This window comes from Panthera pardus, unplaced genomic scaffold (genome assembly GCF_024362965.1).
Source record: "Panthera pardus isolate Hobbes unplaced genomic scaffold, ASM2436296v1 HiC_scaffold_12, whole genome shotgun sequence".
In the NCBI taxonomy this organism is placed as follows: Eukaryota; Metazoa; Chordata; class Mammalia; order Carnivora; family Felidae; genus Panthera; species Panthera pardus.
In genome coordinates this window covers 12913366-12932139 of record NW_026526677.1, presented here as the reverse complement: position 1 = coordinate 12932139, position 18774 = coordinate 12913366, and the positions used below count along the sequence as shown (strand labels likewise).

Genomic DNA, 18774 nt, shown 5'->3' with positions numbered 1-18774 from the left:
AAGATAAAAGGCAGTCTCTTCTGGGAAGGGTATGAGGAAGGAGGCCAGAGGACGAAGGGAAAGAAAATAAAGGGTTAGTATTGAGAAGGGAGGGAAGCTGTCTTGAAGATGCGAAGGGGCAGAGGGAGGCCAAGAGAGCTGAGTGGGCCGGGGCCTGGGAGAAGGGGCGAGGAGGCAGGGCCGGCATGCCTCTGCTGCGGGCCGGAGCTCTTTTCACATTGTGCTACTGTCTGCACCTACCACTAGCAGTGCAATGTTAAAAGGGCATTGGCCGTGTAGTGCTACCCAGCGCCGGCTGTCTCCTGTATCAAGACTCCCTCTCCCATCTGGGCACCAATCAGCTATCCTCCTGGTGAGAATTTGGGAAGCCTGTTAGCGGCACTAACCGCTCCCCCGTCTGGAAGCACTTGCACGCGCTAGGCACGTCATACTAATAACTTCCTGGCAAGTAATATCCCCATTTTACAGATGAAAAAACTGAGGGCCAGGCAGGTTTAAGCAGTGTGGGCCATGGTTATACAGCTCTTACACTGCAGCGCCTAGCTATAACCCTGTCCTAAGTCTGACAGCTCACCCGTCTTTTTTGTAGACCTATCTGGAGAGATGGGAGTAGGTTCTGTCCGCGGGGAGGTTGCCTGAGCTGAGGGTTGGAAGGTTTTGATGCCACCTGCTGGTTGTAGGGGACTATCTTCCAAAGCCTCAAACCTTTCAGAAGGAAGAGTTCCCAGACTCAGCCTGGGGTCGGAGGGTGCATGGAGAAGGTTGGGAGAGTCACCGATAGGACCGAAGTGGACCTCCATGAGAAAAACTGGATGCACAGGAAAGGAGATAGGGCTGACCTGGAAGGACTGCTCGCCAGGGACAAGAACCTGTGTGCACCTTGCATTCTGCACCTGCAGCTCCTCCCCTGGCTCTTGGGGAATAAAAAGGATCCCTCATCTCCACCTGTAGTTCCTCGCACAACCCTGCTGGGAAATAGAGTGTTTGGTCGTGATGCTTATCCAGGGTACACCTGTCTGGGCATCCAAGGTTTGGGCAGCACTGCCCATGGCCTGACCTTAGAGATTAAACAGGATCCCTGGAGCCAAGCCACAGAACGATTGCTTCTGGGGAGATGACAAAGAACTTGAGAACAATGGCTACACCATTTACTTCTCTGTTTCCCACAGTGCCTAGGAAATAAGAAGTTGTGAAAGTAAGCAAAGGGGGGGGCAGTTTGGGGGAGCTTTAAGAAGGTAGCTCATTTGTGCCTGATTTTCAGGGTTAGTGCTTGGGGCTTGAGAAGAGAACCCTTCCTGAACTTTGGCACCAGAAGTAGGACTGAGGGTTTCTGGGTTTCTGGATCTCTAGGCATCACCAGGCACGCAGAAAGTGAATGGCGGGACAGACGCCTCCGAGGCCTCGGAGGTGCTGGCCGTCATTCCTTCAGGGCTTGTATCTGCCTTCTTCACGCACTTCTGTATCTGCCAGTTCTCCCTTTCTGCCCAAACAGCCTCTCCATTCTGACACTGACCATATGGTATTTGGTAGTACAGTTAGCTTTTGTCCCTTAACTTTCTTCAGCATCTTAACGTTTCTGTTTGAGCCTCTTCTCAGGGCACAAAACAGCTGTTTGATGATGTCACTCCACTCTTAAGAATTTTTCAGTGTTTTCCCAATGCCCTTGGGATGAAATCTAGATCCCCAAATGGTCTGTTTTTCTGGGGAAACTTCTGTTCCCTCCTCCAATTAACTAAGCTCCAGCCTTGGCACACAGTTCTCTGTGTCTGAAATATGCCCCTCCCCATTTCCCCTGTGTCCACTCGATGTCTCTTCCACGTGCCTTCAGTCATCACTTCTGTGAAGTCTTCCTTGACTCCTTATATCTAGGCTGAGCTTCTGCTAGGAGCCCCTGAGCCTACTCCCCATCCCTGCTCAGAGCCCTTGTTCTGGAATCATCTGGTTACTGTTCGTCCTCCCACTAGATCGAGAGCACCGCCTGCCCCCACCCCCCAAGTCAGGCCACAGCTGCCCTGCTGTCCACTGCATCTCCAGTGCATGACACAATGCCTGGCAGGTAACAGGTGCTTTGCAAAGATCTGCAATATCAATGAACGAATCTGGATAACAAGCTAGCTTACAAAAGGTGATTTTTATGATGTGTACAGTCCTCCCTGCGGTTGTCAGTGACCCAACAACAATGGGAATTTCACATCACTGCCCCGAAAATGCACGTGGGTCACATGGTTGCACTGATGGCTGCCATCTTGAGCTGTTCAGTTCCACTTTGGATCAAGCTGCCTTGCTTGATCAATTTTCCTTTCAGCCTCGAGTGTGGCCATGAGCTGACCCAAACATTCCAAGTCCAGGCTGAAAGGCAATAGGACCCAAGAACACCCTTGTTCAGGGGTGAGCCTCTTCCAGGTGCCCAATCCTGGATCCAGGCAATACCTGATTCATTGTCAAGGGCTCTGGAAGAGGCGCTGTTTTGGTTGCCCCCTTTGGAAACACTGCTCACAAAAGCCCTCGCTTCACTAAGCAAACCTCACCTGAAGACCCATCCCCCTGGTGAGGGCTCAAGTGGGGTCTCGACACAGACAAAGCAATTGCTGCCCTCTAGTGGCCTAAAGGGACAGGTACTGGGGGGAGTGTGACAGAATAGTATAAGTTAAGGTCTGTGCATGGGAAGCAAAGTCAAGAGGAGAGAGTGCCTCACGGTTGCTTTTCCCCTTTTTATTAAAAATAGACCCAAACACTTTATGTATCATACAAAAGTTTCGTTCGCTGGTGGCAGCCACGAGGAAGCCTGGCCCCGTGGCACTGATGTCCCACCTCCCCTCCAAGGGACTGGGTCCCAGGGAGCAGTGGCTGGGCCTCAGAATGCCCGTACGGACTGCTCGCTCTGGAAACAGCCAGTGGGGGGTGGGGGCTGTTCCAGCGGCAGCTTCTCCCACCCCGCCCCCTGGCGAAAGTCACGTACTCGAAAGTGCCTCTTTAGTGCCAAGATAAACTAACAAGTGGAGTAAAATGGAAACCCCTGTGATTCTTTCATTTCCCAGGGCCTGGGATCTGGGATTTCTTTCCTTCCACCCCCGAATGCTTTCTCCTACAAACAGGGGTGGGAAACTTCACCCTCAGAGACTCCGGTGTGTCGCAGTGTCTGAGACCAAAATTTCACTCCCAACTCGAGCCCCTTCTCACCTGCTATTCTGTGGGCTGGGATCTACCAGCCCCATGCCTCAAAACTTGTCCTCCGTTCTCTCAAAAAGAGGTTGGGGCAGAAACGGGTCCTCCCTTGGTCCTCTGCCTGATCTCTGCCCTGCTCTCACCTCCATTTTCAGGATCTTAGGGCTAGAAGAACCCGCAACCATCCCCTTTCCCCAGTTCTGGCTCTCCCTGACTGCTGCCCACTCCTGAGCCTTGAACACCCCTGGGGTACCCCAGACCCCTGTTCCAAAGGGGCCTGGGGGTGATGAGGTGGAGGCGGGGGAGGGGTGCCGGGAGCTGGGTTCCCCCCAGGGGTGGGGCAGTACTCATGCTGGTATGGACTGCTTGGCAGGGCCCGGGGACGGGTGCGGGGAGGGTGGGCATGCGGAGGAAGGGCACAGCCTGCCTGAGCCCCTCAGTCCCAGCCGTTGTCCTTCACCATGTGTGACATTTCAATGATGTACTTCCCCTCCTTGTACTTCTGGCTCGTCTCAAAAGCCTGCTCCTGGTGGAGGGGAAGCAGTGAAAGCAGGACAAAGCAGACCCCCTCCAGGACCTCCTACTACTGCTGTACTACCCCTGCCCCCCAAGAGGCCCCCCCAACCCAGCAACTAACTCCCTCTTGCCTCTGGGCGTCATGCAAAAACCTGGCCGTGTGGGCATGGGGTGGGGGCTTGGTTGTCCGCTTGAGAGGGTGGCCCTCTCTCCTGGGACTTACGTATTTCCAGCCCAGCGTGGTTTTGCAGCTCTCGCAGAAAATATCAGCTACCGAGTGGAGCCCCGTGAGCAGGAGGCGCTGTTCGGCTGGTCCACAGCCCACGTTGACCCTGTCTCAGGAAGAGGAAGGACCCGGCACCAGTGGAGTTGTTCCATCAGTTCAGCCCCCAAACAGCCCAAAGGAACTTCCATCTGGAGAGCGCTGAGCCCTGCCCAACTGGAAGCCCCTGCCAGCAGCAATCCACCCGTTCATGACTAGTGCCCGGGCCTTCCCTCTCCAGTTCTGCCCACCTGCTCCACGGGAGAACTGCACACTGGGTCTCTGGCCCCCTTTGCCAAAGCAGGAGGCGCCAGGCCACCTGCGGATGGCTCACCTCCCTTTCCCACACCGGAAAGTCATTCAGACACGCGCACACACACATACACACAAAGAGAGAGGTAGACTCACACGGAGTTAAACAGGTAGGCTCGGCCATGGCTCCCTTGGAAAGACTGTGGAGACATAGGACAGACGGTGACTGCCGGGGTACCCTGGGCCCCACTGCCTGGGTCCCCCAGGGGCAAGGAAGAGAGCGGGTGGGCATTGTTGCCTCTCCGCCAGGTGAGTTTGGACAATCCTGGTGGGAGCCGGCAGGGCCGAGCGGCGGGCCCCCCCTGCTTGGCGTACCTTGGAAATAAGCTCATCGTGTTTGGCCAGGTGCGCACGGCAGTGGACGCAGCTGTAGGTGCGGTGGCAACGAGGCAGGTAGCTGCGGAACGTCTTGGCGGGGAGGCAGGCAGGGCCCGGGCCCGGGTCGCAGCTGGGCATGACGGGCTGGAGGACGATGCCCTGGCGGGCTGGAGGGGCTGGCGCCGTGCAGCCCCCACACAGTCGGTCGCAGGTGAAGCAGCGAAGCAGGTTGGCTAGAGCCGTGTTTCGGGGCAGGAGAAATGTGGGGGGGCTGCCCGGCCAGGGCCCCCCCAGACGTGAACCAGATAGAAATGGAAGTCACCTGGGAAGAGGGGAGAGTGCATCAGGAGAGCCCCTCCCGAGGGAACGAGGGAACGGGGAAGATGGGCTCAGCCCTCCCCTGCCCCTAGTTCCCCCATCACCATCGTCCTGCGCCCCCCCCCCCCCCCCCCGCAGCGTCCAGTCGCACTCTCTCCCCGGTCCCTGGATTCCCGCCTGCTCTGGCAGCTGTTCCAGGCCTCCGGTGCCACAGCCGGGGAGGTGGTGTCTTTCCCTCCTGGGGCGGGAGCAGCCTCCACCATTTTCCACTGAGAGCAGCCTGCTGGTGCAAATGCTGCCATGGGAGCAACGTCATCTGCGAGTGCTCTCGCCTGGGTTTTGGCTCTTTGGTGAGGGTCTGCGTCCCACGTGCGCCGGAAGGCTCAGGTTCAGAGCCTCTTGCAAGTTGGGGAAGCCTGGCGGTTTTTCTTTTCTGTGGCCTCCATTTGCAACGCAATTGGTCCTTCGTAGGTGTCGCGTGGGAGAGAGGCCAGCAGGCGGGCAAGTACACACGCCCTGCTCGGCCCTTTCCTGGGCCTGGGGTCCCGCACTCCCGGAACTAGAACTTCATGGCTGTCTCCGTTGGTGCGGACAACCTCAGATGTGGCTGTTCGCCCGGTCCCGCACTTTGGTCCTCTCATCCCAGCTTTTCTCAGCTTCTGAGCCCCTCGGTCTGTCTGTACTGCTCTAACTGTTGCCTTAGCCTCAGTTAAAGACGTGGACATTCAGCCCGTGGAGAGACAGACCTGACAGCCGGAAGCCATGGGAAGTGGGGATCACTTCGGGGAGGGTGGCACTCCTGGGCTAGGTGATGTGCAGTGGGAGCAGAAGTGGGAGATTCTTATTTTCAAAACCTATGCTCTGGGGTATAAGGCAGAGAACGTTTCCACCTTTTCCCAGGGCCAGGGACGAACAGCAGTGACCCTTGTGGGTGAGAGCAGATAAAATAGTTGCTGGTTTCTGGTTAGGAATGGTGAGAAAGATATTGGTATCTGTCCAGACTCCAGTCCCAAAGTGACTGAGGGTACGAGAGGCGGAGGATAAGAAGGGAGGCGTCCTCTGTTGCGTCTGATAAGGTGTCTCCTTCATGGGGCCTTCAGGCCTGTTGTGGGTGATTTAGCTCAAGTCCGGTTCAGAGGTGCCAGCTCGGTGCTCTGGCAAGGCAAGGCCACTAAGCAGAGCAGGGACAGTGTGGCTGCGAGTAGTCAGGGCAAAGAGGCTCTCATCATGTCCTCTGTGGTGGCCACTGGTGCCCCAGCCATTTTAGTGTTTCCTGGGGCCACCAGGCAGCAGTCTCTCCACAGAACCCCCAACAGAGCCCATCTTCAGTTTGAGGTCCTTTCCCTGTGGCTGGGCCCCAGAAAGACACCTTGAGCTGAGTTCAGGGTGACATTGGGCTCTGGCCGCAGGAGTCTGGGCCCTCCTCACCAGCGTCCACTTCCCAGGTCTGCCTTCAAACTTTGCCTGAGTTCCCCTCTGCTGCTCTCCATCTAAGTGCACCTGTGAAGGGGCTGGCTGGGTCCCTGCTCTCTAGCTCCTTCCCCAGCCTATGTCACGCCTCCCTCCCTCTCTCTCCCCTGCTTCCCCATCAGGCCAAAGAGAGGCTGCACAGAAGGCCAGAGAATCACTCGCGGGGGGTGGGGAAGGGGGGCTGGGAGGGGGAGATGGGTTCATTTCTTTCCCGGCTCAGATCACAGGGAGAAGCAAGTTGGGCAAATGATGGAAAAACAAAGGCAAGCTGAGTGTTAGGGAGAGGATATTCCCCCAAGTGAGCCTGGGCTGGACCGTGGGAGGTAGGGGAGAGGGAGGGCTGGTGGAGGGGGGGGGGGGGCGGGCGGTGTGCTGAGCAACCAGTGCTGACAGCAGAGGCGCCCAGGCAGAGGCTCGGGGAACCAGGTGCGAATCCTGTGCCTGGGGGAGTAAGGGGGGGGGGCGGACGCAACACCTGCTCACAATGGATTTTCTCATCTGCTCCGAGGTTTCATCCCCCACCCCCCCGGGCTGGCGTTCTCGGTATGGTATGGTCCAAATAATCAGCAGCGCAGCCAGCTCCCCGGTCGGGCTTCGGGGGTCTGCATCAGCAGCAAAACAATAAACAGTGAGGCCTGATGCAGCAGCCGAAGTTGCCGGGAAATCTAAGTGCGGAACCGTCAGAGCTCGGAGAGGGAGAGAGGAGCAGAGGCAGCGGGGAGGGGGAAGGGAGGACAAAGGGTGGATGAATAATGCTTTTGCGATGGGGAGAAAGCAACACGCAGCAGGAGGAGGAAATTTGCAAAGGGGAAAAAAATTCATTTGGAGAAGGGCTGCCCCCTCACCTTGAGGTCTGCTCCAGAGATCTCCGTCTATCTCTCTCTCTCTCAATCTCTCAATCTCTCTGCTCACTCTTCTCTCTTCTCTTTCCGCTCCTTCAATTGGGAAGGGGATGGGGGCGGGGGAGAGTAGTTAGGGGCTCGAGACTGGGGCTGCCAAGCTGGCCAGCTGCTGGGGGGCCAGAGGTTGTCTCTCGTCTGTACCTCGGTCTGTGGGTGAATGTAGCTGTGTGTTGTGGAACTGCATCATAACACTGTGAGTCATCCGTCCCCCCACCCCCTCACCTCCCACGTCAGAGCAGGGCTGGGAGACACAGGAGGCGGGTCGGGAGGAAGGGAGGGGGCAGGCTGCGAGGGATGGGGCTAGGGGAGGGAGCAGAGGGCCGGGGTGGCCAGGGGGGCGCAGGAGGAAAGGCTGGTTGCCGAGGAGGAAGGCAGTGTGGCCAAGGAGACAGAAGGAACCTGGAGGAAGGACAGGGCTGGCCAGGATGGAGTATGGGTGGCAGGGCTGGAGGAAAGGAGGTGGCCAGGCGGTGACAGTGAGAGACGGATGCAGAGAGGCGTGTGCACACACATCCAAGATGATATATTTCCCATCTCAGCTCCAATGCCAGCCCTGACGCAGGGAAAAGAGAGACATATTAATTGTCACATAGGGCAAACTGTGCCCCCAAGCTTGTACCGGACACTTCCAAGCCTCAGCTTAATGTCCCCGAAAGGGTCACAGATGAAATTGGACATCTCACAAGCAGGAACCTCTGCTCAGCTACCTCCAAGCTACTTGTGCTTTCTGGACAGAAACACCCACATTACATAAGGTTCTCTAACGGGCTGTAAACTTTCTGAGAAGCGTCCTCTGGGAAACTCCTCTCTGCATCCCAGGACTGCAGTGCCTAGCGCAGAGCCCTGCATCCAGAAGATGATCAGAAAACGGCAGCTGAGTTGCATCTTCAGACGTGGTCCGAGTGTCTGGCTTGGGTCTCAGAGAGATCTGAGTTTGAATCCAGCTCTGCCAATATGCTCACGAGGAACCACTGGGCGAGTTGCTCATCATGTTTGTCCTTCAGTTTTCCTCTTCTGCTAAATGAAGCTTGTGACATTTACCCCATGGAGAGGTGAAATAAGGTGAAGTAACCTGTAAACACCTAAAAAGTGCCTGGCACGCTATAAATATAAATATAAATATAAATATAAATATAAATATAAATAACAGCAGCTACTATTATTTCAAAAATAGTGTGCTCAACTTAATATCCTTAAACCCAGAGAGGATTTACTCTTAAATTCTGAGATCTCAAGAGACGCATACCACCTTGATATCTTAGGAAGAACTTATATCTTGCGGTGCTATTTTTTCTATCAGCTTCCAAGTATTTTTCATTTGACTCAGATTCTATTTTTCATGTAGTGCTGTCCTGTGCATATCTTTAAAGTATGTGGGCACAGAACACATTCTCTAAGATGAAAAACCCCAACTTCTAACAGAGGCTACCATCTAGAAAATGAAGTGTGACAAAAAAAGAAAGAAAGAAAAAGAGAGAAAAAGAAAGAAAGAAAGAAAAAATGAAGTGTGACAAAGATAGGGACTTAGAAAGGACAGCTTGTGGGTGGTTTGTCTTTTCACATGCAAGGAAGGAAAGAGTAGGGAGATGTGGGTAATGGGAGGCCTTGCTAGCTGGGTATGAAAAAATACAAGGAATTCTGAATATTTAATCAGGGAAGATTCTGGGGTTTGAGGTAAGTTGTGAAAACACAGTGCAGGTGCCATGAGTGATATCACCAGAGGTTTGGAAGTGAGAGCGAGAACTGGGTAAAGGAAGAAGTGTTTCTGTCTGGGCAGCAGATGAGAAAGGAAAGGTAAGTGGAGGGAGGCATTTGAGGAACCATTCTTGCAGGGAAACAACGGAAGTGGGGAAAGGGTAGGTGAGTAGCTCTTAGGGCAAGGATTGAGAGCTTGGAAGCAAAAAGGGATACCAATTAATTTAACTCAGGAAGAAAATGATCAAAGATTCAGCTGGAGAGGAGAATAAAAAAGACACATGAGGACCGTATTGTTGGGGGTGCAGATGACAAGGGCTCTTGGTGGAAGATAAAAAGTGAGGAGAGCTTAGGCAAGCACGGATGCTCTATATGTTGTGCCGTCACTTTGTTTAAGAAGTGAAACAGTCCAAAGGAGGAGAGGGGTTTCTTTGCGTGAAATTCAGCTTGAGATGGCTATACAGTATCCAAGTAAAGATGTCCTTCAGATATTTGGGAGAAACTGCCTCAAGGGAGAGAGTGTGGAGGCAAAGAAACAGATCTGGGAGGTAGACTGCAGGGAAACAGGAGAGGCTGTGCTCATTCTGGGAAAAAATTGGCAAATAGAATCCTGGAACTGAATTTTTGAAGGACGGTGAAAGATCATGGGATATTTAACAGATCACCAGAGAATGCATGCCGTGGTGAATGAATGAATGAAAGCAAACCATTAAAGAAAAAGCTGTGAGCAGTGAGGATGGCACTCCCACGCAAATGATTGCTAGGGTAGGGCTACTGTGAAAAAGGCAACCCAGAAAATCATCCCAGGTTTCTGGACCCAGATTAACGGTGGTAACCGGACTGAAGAGAGTACTCATCTGTAAAGCGGGATGACAATTTCAGTATATTCACAGGATTCTTGTGAGGACTGAATGAATTTACGCCTGTCAAGCCCCTTGAATAGTACCTAGCATCTAACACTATGTGTTGGCTATTATAATAGCAAACTCCCAAATCCTGGGTTTGAGTCCTAGCTTGAGCAAGTCCCTTCACCTACCTTAGTCTCCTCTCTTGTCTGAAAGTGGAGATAATAAAACGGACTTTACAGGGTGGCTGTGAAAGAAGGTAGTGAAAAGGGCTTTGAAAAATATTTAAACTACTGTACAAATGGATGGCATTATTCGTGCTCCCCCTCCTCAACCTATAATAAAAACTTAAAAAGCTATAATCAAATGCTGTGTTACAGTGTGCTTAGTACTTTACATGTATCATCCCATTCAATCTTTAAAAACGACTTTAAGAGGTTGAGTACAGTTATTATCCCTATTTTAGACAAGAAACTGGGTCTCAGAGTTTGCGCCTGATCTGCCCAAAGTCACGCAGTGAGAAAGTGGCATAGCAGAGCACAAGATTCCAAAGCCCAAGCTCGTGAGAATTACAGACCGTGGCCCAACCTGTTGCCTGCGGGGTAAATGGTTGGCCTGGTATAACTGACGGGGATTCAGGGAGGGAAAGGAGTCCCCAACAGAACTCCCCACTCGATAGGAGAGACGTTGTTGGGTAATGACTGACCTAGAGAGTAACTGGAAGAAATTCTTGGGTTGTTATTCTTTTATTAAAACAAACAAACAAAAAATCTTAATGCCCTCTAGGTGCCACGCACTGTGTCAGGTAGGGGATGACAGCCCAGGCTGGCCTCGGACAAGCTGTTCTCCTTCTCTTTCCTTACTCTCAGATTTCCTCGTGTTCCGCGTGGGGTTTTGCGCATTTTCTCACATCCTGGCTTGTGGTCCCGGTAAGTAGACGGTCGTGGGACCCAGATGGTGAGCCTACCCCCGCTTCCCGCCGCCCTTCTTTCCCGGCTGCAGGTGAGCAGGCACACTCGGGCGACAATCCGCAGCAGCCGCGCCTCGGCAACCATTGGCTCCTCGCCGGGTCCCCGCCCCGCGCGGGGCGTAACCGCCACGCCTCCTACCCCCCGCCGCGCCGGCTTCGCAAACAATACGGGCCACCGCCCCTCCCACCTTTGGCGTCACGATCAAAACAATCCTTTAACTACAACTCCCAGAAGGCCGAGCGGCTGCGCGAGCTCAACAGTTTGAGGCCGTTCCCGCACAACTACATATCCCAAGGGACATCGCGCGACCGCTGCTCCTCCATTGCGCAAGTGCGGAACCGCTTTTGTTTCCGGCGTGGAACTGGGTGAGCGTGGCGTGTAGTTGGGTTTAGGTCCGGCCGGGAGCTCGTCGTTTTACCGGTTTGGGTTCGTGGCTTGTGCAGGTGAGATGATAAGCTCAGGAATGGAACCGTCGCCCCTTAGAGCCTGGACAGACTTCGGCGTCTGGGAGTGCCGGGAGAGATGCTGGACTTAGAGCTGCGGCTCGGGATCGGAAATCATTCTTCATTACTTCTTGGCGTTTTCTAGTTTACGGAGTAATTTTTTCCCTCCAACAGTCCCCAGAACAACACTTTGTGAGAGGAAGTGTAAGTGACTGCAGGTGACAACCGAGGAGAAGGTTAGGTGATTTGTCTAAAGACACTACCTAGTAGTTGCTGAGCGGGGCCTTAATGCTGTTTCCAAGTGCAAACTCCATATTCTCTGCTTTGCATCCAGATTGCAGACGCCCTTTCTTGTTGAATAAGAGGGCATCAGTTGCCCTCTTAAGTCGAGTATCCCGAGAGTGACGAAAGGAGCAATGGAAGTGATATAATCAAGTCTTAGGTCAATCTGTAGATACAGTTTTCTTATTTTCTGAGTCATTTATTTACCCGGTGTACTTATGAGGTGCCTACCGGTTGTCCAGTCCTATTCTAGATACTAGAGATACAGCAGCAAACCAGACTGCCCAACCCTTACGTTCCAGTGGGGGTAGACAGACAATAAATATATAGTGAGACAGGTGGTGATCACAGATAAGGAGAAAAATAAAGCAGGTAAGGAGAAGTATCCATTGGAGGATTTTGGACAGTGTCCTAACTTCTGTTTAGATCTGATAATTAATTTGTGTTCTAGGCTCAGCAGCTACACAGAAAAGATGGGAGAGGAGGCCAGTGATGACAAGAAGCCAACAACTAAATTTGAACTAGAGCGAGAAACAGAACTTCGCTTTGAGGTGGAGGCATCTCAGTCAGTTCAGTTGGAGCTGCTGGCTGGGATGGCAGAAATCTTCGGCACAGAGCTGACCCGAAACAAGAAATTCACTTTTGATGCCGGTGCCAAGGTAGCTGTTTTCACTTGGCATGGCTGTTCTTTACAGCTGAGTGGCCGCACCGAGGTGGCTTATGTCTCCAAGGACACTCCTATGTTACTTTATCTCAACACTCACACAGCCTTGGAGCAGATGAGGAGGCAGGCGGAGAAGGAAGAAGAGCGAGGCCCCCGGGTGATGGTAGTGGGCCCCACTGATGTGGGCAAGTCCACAGTGTGCCGTCTACTGCTCAACTACGCAGTGCGTTTGGGCCGCCGTCCTACTTACGTGGAGCTGGATGTGGGTCAGGGCTCTGTTTCCATCCCTGGTACCATGGGGGCCCTCTACATTGAGCGGCCGGCAGATGTTGAAGAGGGATTCTCTATCCAGGCCCCTCTGGTGTATCATTTTGGCTCCACCACTCCTGGCACCAACATCAAGCTTTATAATAAGGTCAGAGCCGGCGCCAAGGGGGGGATGGAGGGAAGGGCTGCTATCAGGATAGGAAGCTGTGCAAAAGTGTGCTAATTAAAACCGTCTATGGCCATTTCTTTGCTCCCTCTCAGCTGGTATTACTTCCAGATGATTTTGGGAAAGACCGTTTCAAATATAAGTCAACCTCAGATTGTTAAACGAGTCTGTGGACCTGTTGTTAAGTAATTAACTCAGTCTCTACTTAGGACAGGAAACAATAAACAGAAGAAACAACATAAAAACGAAATCCATGTTAATGAGGTTAAAACCACAGCCATTAAGAATGTCATCTTCCCTTGTACCTAATAAGCACTTACTCTACATAGCTATGAGTTTGCTAGTTTTGTGTCTCTTTTCCTCATCTTCGTGCTTTCTTCTGCAGATTACTTCTCGTTTAGCGGATGTGTTCAATCAAAGATGTGAAGTGAACCGAAGGGCCTCTGTGAGTGGCTGTGTCATTAATACCTGTGGCTGGGTCAAGGGCTCTGGTTACCAGGCCCTGGTGCACGCTGCCTCAGCCTTTGAGGTAGATGTGGTTGTGGTTCTGGATCAAGAACGACTGTACAATGAACTAAAACGGGACCTGCCTCACTTTGTACGCACTGTGCTGCTCCCTAAATCCGGGGGTGTGGTTGAACGCTCCAAAGACTTCCGGCGGGAATGTAGGGATGAGCGTATCCGTGAGTATTTCTATGGATTCCGGGGCTGTTTCTATCCCCATGCCTTCAATGTCAAATTTTCAGATGTGAAAATCTACAAAGTTGGGGCACCCACCATTCCAGACTCCTGTTTGCCTTTGGGCATGTCTCAGGAGGACAATCAGCTCAAGCTAGTACCTGTCACGCCTGGCCGCGATATGGTGCACCACCTCCTGAGTGTTAGCACTGCTGAGGGCACAGAGGAGAACCTTTCTGAGACAAGTGTCGCTGGCTTCATCGTGGTGACCAGCGTGGACCTGGAGCATCAGGTGTTTACTGTTCTCTCTCCAGCCCCCCGCCCACTGCCTAAGAACTTCCTTCTCATCATGGATATCAGGTTCATGGATCTTAAGTAGAGATTAGCAGGAAGCCTTGCTGCCTGGGACGTAGAGGTCTTCTGGTCATCACCAAAGGCAGACGGGCTGAGGTATGAGAATCTGTTGAGGCCATGCGGGCCAGTAAATAGTGAACTAGTAGAAAGCATATTTCTACCTCTTGAAACAGTTGGTGGTAACCTAACTCTTCTAATCTTGAGCCAAATGGAAAACTAGGAGAATATAATTGGTTTCTTGGATCACCTAAGGTGCCACTTTGAATTCTCTGAGGCCCTGGAGAGTCCCATTTCTGCCACTGTCCACTTGGTGGACTAATTTTTAAATTTTAGGAGGAATTTTTTTTACTATTATTGCTTTATATTCTGTATATAGTACTTGTTATCTCATTTATCCAGGATGAAAGATTGAATCAGGAGGCCTCTTTCAAGTTTAAACTTGGAAAATTTTAATAAATATTTTTGCCATATCATGGAAGTTGGTATAATTTTTAAAAATTTTGTTTTTTCCCCTAAGCACTATGGAAACATCACTGGAACGAGTTACTGCTAAACTCTTAGAGGAGACGAAAGCCAAGAGCCCACTTGTGAACCAAGCAAGTGAATTTTTATAATGGTTCTCCTTCCCTTCCCTCATAGGTAAATAGATGCTAAATCTGTTGTCCATGCTGGTTTACTCTGACAAGCTGAAGCGGCTGGTGATAAAGTTGGATTGAGATTTCTAGCCTGATCGTTTTCCAGACGTAGCTCATTTGCTGTCTCGGCTGCAGTTGTCTTTCCTATTGTCTGTCCGGTTGGGAACTGGGTCCTAGGTCCAACTGTAAATTCAGCTTTTTCAGGTGGTAAGAAGCTGGGAAAGCCCATTCTCTTTTGATTTCATGCGGATTATTTGTGTTCCTAGTTTAGATTGGATTGAGTAAATATGTGATGCCCTTCATTCCTTCTTTCCACAAGATCTTTAGTGAGTATCTGTTATTTGCTATTGTAGATGGGGAACAACATAGACAAAGTCTTACAGAGCTTACATAGAATGAAAAACAAAAACAGTAAGTGCTATGCAGAGACTGAAAATTGGGTGATCTGAGACAGAGTGACTAGGACAGTGCTTTAGACTGGGTGGTCAGGACAGGCCTCCCCTGAGCACGTTTGGCGTTAAGACCTAAATGGCTGGGTGAGACTGGGACAAAATCTTCCTGGTGGAGGAAACCCTGCAAAACGCTAAGAAAGGAAAAAATCTGATGTGTTTGATGAAGGGAGAGGCTGGTGTATCAAGAGAAGCTTGGTAAAAATTGAGGCTGGAGGGGGCAGCAGAGACCAGATAATGTAAGGCTTTTGTAATCCAAGAGCAGTGGCAAATGATGGGAGAGGGGTGGTGTCTTAGTTCCTTCAGGCTGCTGTAACAACATGCCACAGACTAGATAGCCTATAAACATCAGAGATTTCTCACAGTTCTGGAGGCAGGAAAGTCCAAGGTCAGGGCACCAGCAAGGTCCTGTTGTGATGATGGCTGACTTTGGGGTTGCAGACTGCCTAATTCTAGCTATGTCCTCACATTGTAGAGGGCCAGGGATACGCTGTGGAGCCTCTTTTACAAAGGCACTAATCCCATTCACGAAGCATGATCTAAGCATTTCTCAAAGGCCCTGTCTCCTAATACCATCATTTTGGGGGCTTATTATTTCAACATATGAATTCTGGGGGGACATAAACACTTAGACTAAAGCAGGTGGTTAAACAGAGGAATGGTCTGATTTTGAAAAGATCGTTGCTCTGTGGATAATGGAAAGAGTTAGGATCAAGGATACAAGTTAGACTTGGGGTAGTTTCAGTGTGAGAATTGATAGGGGATTAGACTAGCAGAGGTGGAATTGGTGAGTAGATTGCCTTGGGATATTTTGGAGGTAAGGTACGACTTGGCTGATGGAAGTGGTGGAGAAAAGAAGGTGGAATCAAAGCTGATTTCTGTATTTCTTACTTGAGTAGTTAGATTGGATAGGAGACTGGGGAAATTCATGGAGGGAGGAGAGAATATCAAGAGTCCTACTTTAGCAATATTAAGTGTCAGCTGTCTACTAGTCATCCATATGGAGATGCTGTGCGGACAGGTAGAAAAAAGAAAGAATCTGGAAGGTTTGGGAAAGTTAGGGCTGAAGGTTTATGGGAGCTGTTGGCTTGTAGAAGGCTTTTAAGGCAGTAGTATTGGATAAAATTCTTTAGGAACTGTATAAATGGAAATCAGAAGATAGAGATGGACTTTCAAGGCACCCAAACATAAGAGGCAAAGTATAACGGGAGCTAGCAAAGGAGACTTGGCTATGGATCTGAAAGCATGGAGGTCAGTATTGACCTTATGAGTATAGTTTTGGAATGGTGGAGATAAAAGTCCTATTGAAATATATATATTATTGAAAAAAATAATATGAACTGAAGAAGTAAAGATAACATCTATAGACAACTCTTTCAAGAAGCTTTGCTAAGAGGGGGCTGGATGTAGGATTAAGGGAGGGTTTGTTAGTTTTTTTTTAGATAGGGTGACACAGCATATCAACAGACTAGAGGGAGAGCATTTAATGATTGGTATGGGAATCTTCTTGACACCATTCTATTTTTTTCTGTGTTTCAAATACAAGGTCAAAGGAGAAATTCAGAAGAAAATATAGGAGTGAAGGGGGTGAGATCCAGAGCACAAGGGAGAAAGTGCTTTAACATAAGCAGAGAGCTCTCACAAGGACAGGTGGGAAGGCAGCAGGATTTAAACATAAAGAGGGTGGGGTGGTTGGCTGGCTCAGTCGGAAGAACATGTGACTCTTGATCTCAGGGTCATGAGTTCAAGCCTAAGGTTGGGTATAGAGATTACTACAAAAATAAAAGATCGTTGGTGGTTTTGGTACTGAGAGGGCATTCGTCTCTGTGCCTAAATCCAAGGGTAGCAGTTTGTTTTTGTCTGTTTTTTTTTTTTTTTTTTTTTTAAGTTTATTTGTTTTGAGAGAGAGTGCGGGAGGAGCAGAGAGAGAGAGGGAGAGAAAGAATCCCAAGCAGGCGCCGCACTTTCAGCGAAGAGCCCGATGTAGGGCTCCATCTCACTAACCAAGTGAGATCACAACCTGAGCCAAAACCAAGAGTCTGAGACTTAACTAACTGAGCCACCCAAGCGCCCCTGCCTGTTTACCAGTAAGTTGAAGTAAAATTGACCTTGTAGTTTGCCGTCTATCAGCATGAGAAGATGTAAAGGACTGGAAAACTATACATTAGACAAAAACTATAAGGTGTTATGTGATCTACATAGCAAATTAATTTATTTGAAGTTTGGGTGGTGTGGATACCTCATTGTTTTAGCCTAGATTTTACTGTGCAGTAGTTTTCAGAAGTGGCTGGTACTTTAAACCTTATGCTCTATTAAACATCCTTTCCAGGAAATATCTTGCATGATCCTAAAACAAAAGGGACAAGAAAATGGAATCTCATCTAAATCTTGGGATAATGATTATGCCACCATTATTGCTCATCCGGCTAAGAGGCTGGCATCTAGTAGTCCAGTGTCCTAGGGGAGTTTTAGCTGTGTGGTTGGTTGGTGGAAGATGAAATTTTTATTTTCATTTGGTAGTGTCTCTAGCTAAAAGACAAGACAACTGACAGGTTATTAGACTGTTGAAAGTAGGAAAAGAAATACGCCCAATTTGTGAATTTGGGGAAATGAAGTCTTAAAATCAAAAATATGCAGTAGAAAAGTGAAATATGATTTCCTAAGGAAACAAATTAACCTGATTTACAGATAGAAAAGCCTCTATAAATAAAAGAAATACTGTGTCTCCAATAATACCTTAGCTTTGCCTTTTATATGGTCTAAAATGTTATCAAGATTTCATTTTTTATCAAAAAAAGGGGGGGGGCTTTCATTTTCTAGTACACACTGCCAGTTACAGAATTCTATAGTGTGTTGCAGTAAATGGACTGAAATCCTGAATTGGGATGAATTGGGGCGCCTGGGTGGCTCAGTCGGCTAAGCATCTGACCTCTGCTCAGGTCATGATCTCCCGGCTCATGAGTTCCAGCCCTGCATGGGGCTCTGTTCTGACAGCTCAGAGCCTGGAGCCTGCTTCAGATTTTGTGTCTCCCTCTCTCTCTGCCCCTTCCCCGCTCGTACTCCGTCTCTCTCCCCTTCAAAAATAAATGAACGTTAATTTTTTTTTTTTTAAAGAATGAACTAGAACCTGATTATATACGCCATGTCAGAGGAGCTAGACTAGATCCCAGAAAACCTTTGTCCTTTATCTTGCTGCCTAGTACTAAAGTATCAGACTACAGTTAAACCAGAAACATTTGACACCAAACCCGAGGACACACCGCAGGATTTAGAATCACACTTTACAGGTGAAGAACCTTGATTTCAGAGAAGTGGCTGCTGGAACACTTTGGTTATGTAATAGCCAGAGCTGCTTTCAAAAGAGAAATGGCCTTGAGCTAAATGAGGAGAGAACAACACCTGGCCTTCCTCTTGGGTTCACAGCTGTGTAGGGCTAATTAGGGCAAAGTGTGGCACTGTGATCTTCGCGGTCGGCCAGCAGCTCGCCAGGGCTGACAGCCGTCCTCTAGCCTGCATTCCCGGACTGGGCAAAGTTAGGGAAGCGGGCGCCCATCCCCTGTGCAGCAGTGAGAAACTAAGGAAATGAAGCCCAGAGCCCTCTGGCACTCAGGGGGGCTGCCACCGCCTCACAAGGCGCTCGCTCCCTGCGCCTCCTGCCACGGTCGGCACCACGGACGCTGCAAGACTGGCGCCCCTCTCCTTCCTCTTCCTCCGGGGCCTGGGCAGGAGCTTCGCCCCACATGACTCTTCTAGTCCAGGCGCCCCCACCGTGCGCGAGCCCCAGCCAGACCATTCTATTATCCCGGGATTCTGCTGGCACTAGGGAGCTCGCTCGACCGAGGACTCCTCCGTTAAGATTGCTTTAAATAAAGTTTTCGCCATCCAAGAAAAAAAAAAAAAAAATGGAAAATGGAGGTGGTTGGCTGGGTGGGAGCTATTTCGTCTCCAAGGGGTTAGCCAATGCACGAAGGGGCTGAAAGGCGAGGACCGCGGGGCCGACTGGCGATTGGTTACACAGGAAGCCTGTCTGGGTCGTACCACACTTCCTTGGAGGGGTTCTAG

At 50.4% G+C, this 18774-nt stretch overlaps 2 protein-coding genes across 5 annotated transcripts; one reads left to right on the top strand and one right to left on the bottom strand.

The window, feature by feature from the left end:
* Positions 1-2112: 2112 nt before the first annotated feature.
* On the bottom strand, positions 2113-7544 carry YPEL4 (yippee like 4). 2 transcript variants are annotated; one of them, XM_019414429.2, is made up of 5 exons: positions 7207-7544; positions 4571-4895; positions 4352-4395; positions 3905-4013; positions 2113-3691 (listed from the first exon to the last, which is right to left on the bottom strand). In XM_019414429.2, the coding sequence occupies exons 2-5, from the start codon at positions 4709-4711 to the stop codon at positions 3602-3604; spliced, it is 384 nt and encodes a 127-aa protein (XP_019269974.1). In that variant the 5' UTR covers positions 4712-4895; positions 7207-7544; the 3' UTR covers positions 2113-3601. The 2 variants fall into 2 exon arrangements, with proteins under 2 accessions (XP_019269974.1, XP_019269975.1); XM_019414430.2 differs by lacking the exon at positions 7207-7544 and adding an exon at positions 5043-6426.
* A 3541-nt stretch (positions 7545-11085) lies between these two features.
* On the top strand, positions 11086-14098 carry CLP1 (cleavage factor polyribonucleotide kinase subunit 1). Of its 3 annotated transcripts, XM_019414434.2 has the most exons (4): positions 11098-11217; positions 11742-11871; positions 11951-12578; positions 12982-14098. In XM_019414434.2, exons 3-4 carry the CDS (start codon positions 11973-11975, stop codon positions 13651-13653), a joined length of 1278 nt encoding a protein of 425 aa, XP_019269979.1. In that variant the 5' UTR covers positions 11098-11217; positions 11742-11871; positions 11951-11972; the 3' UTR covers positions 13654-14098. The 3 variants fall into 3 exon arrangements, with proteins under 3 accessions (XP_019269976.1, XP_019269980.1, XP_019269979.1); XM_019414431.2 differs by lacking the exon at positions 11742-11871 and having other exon boundaries at positions 11086-11217; XM_019414435.2 differs by lacking the exon at positions 11742-11871 and having other exon boundaries at positions 11086-11421.
* Positions 14099-18774: the final 4676 nt, after the last annotated feature.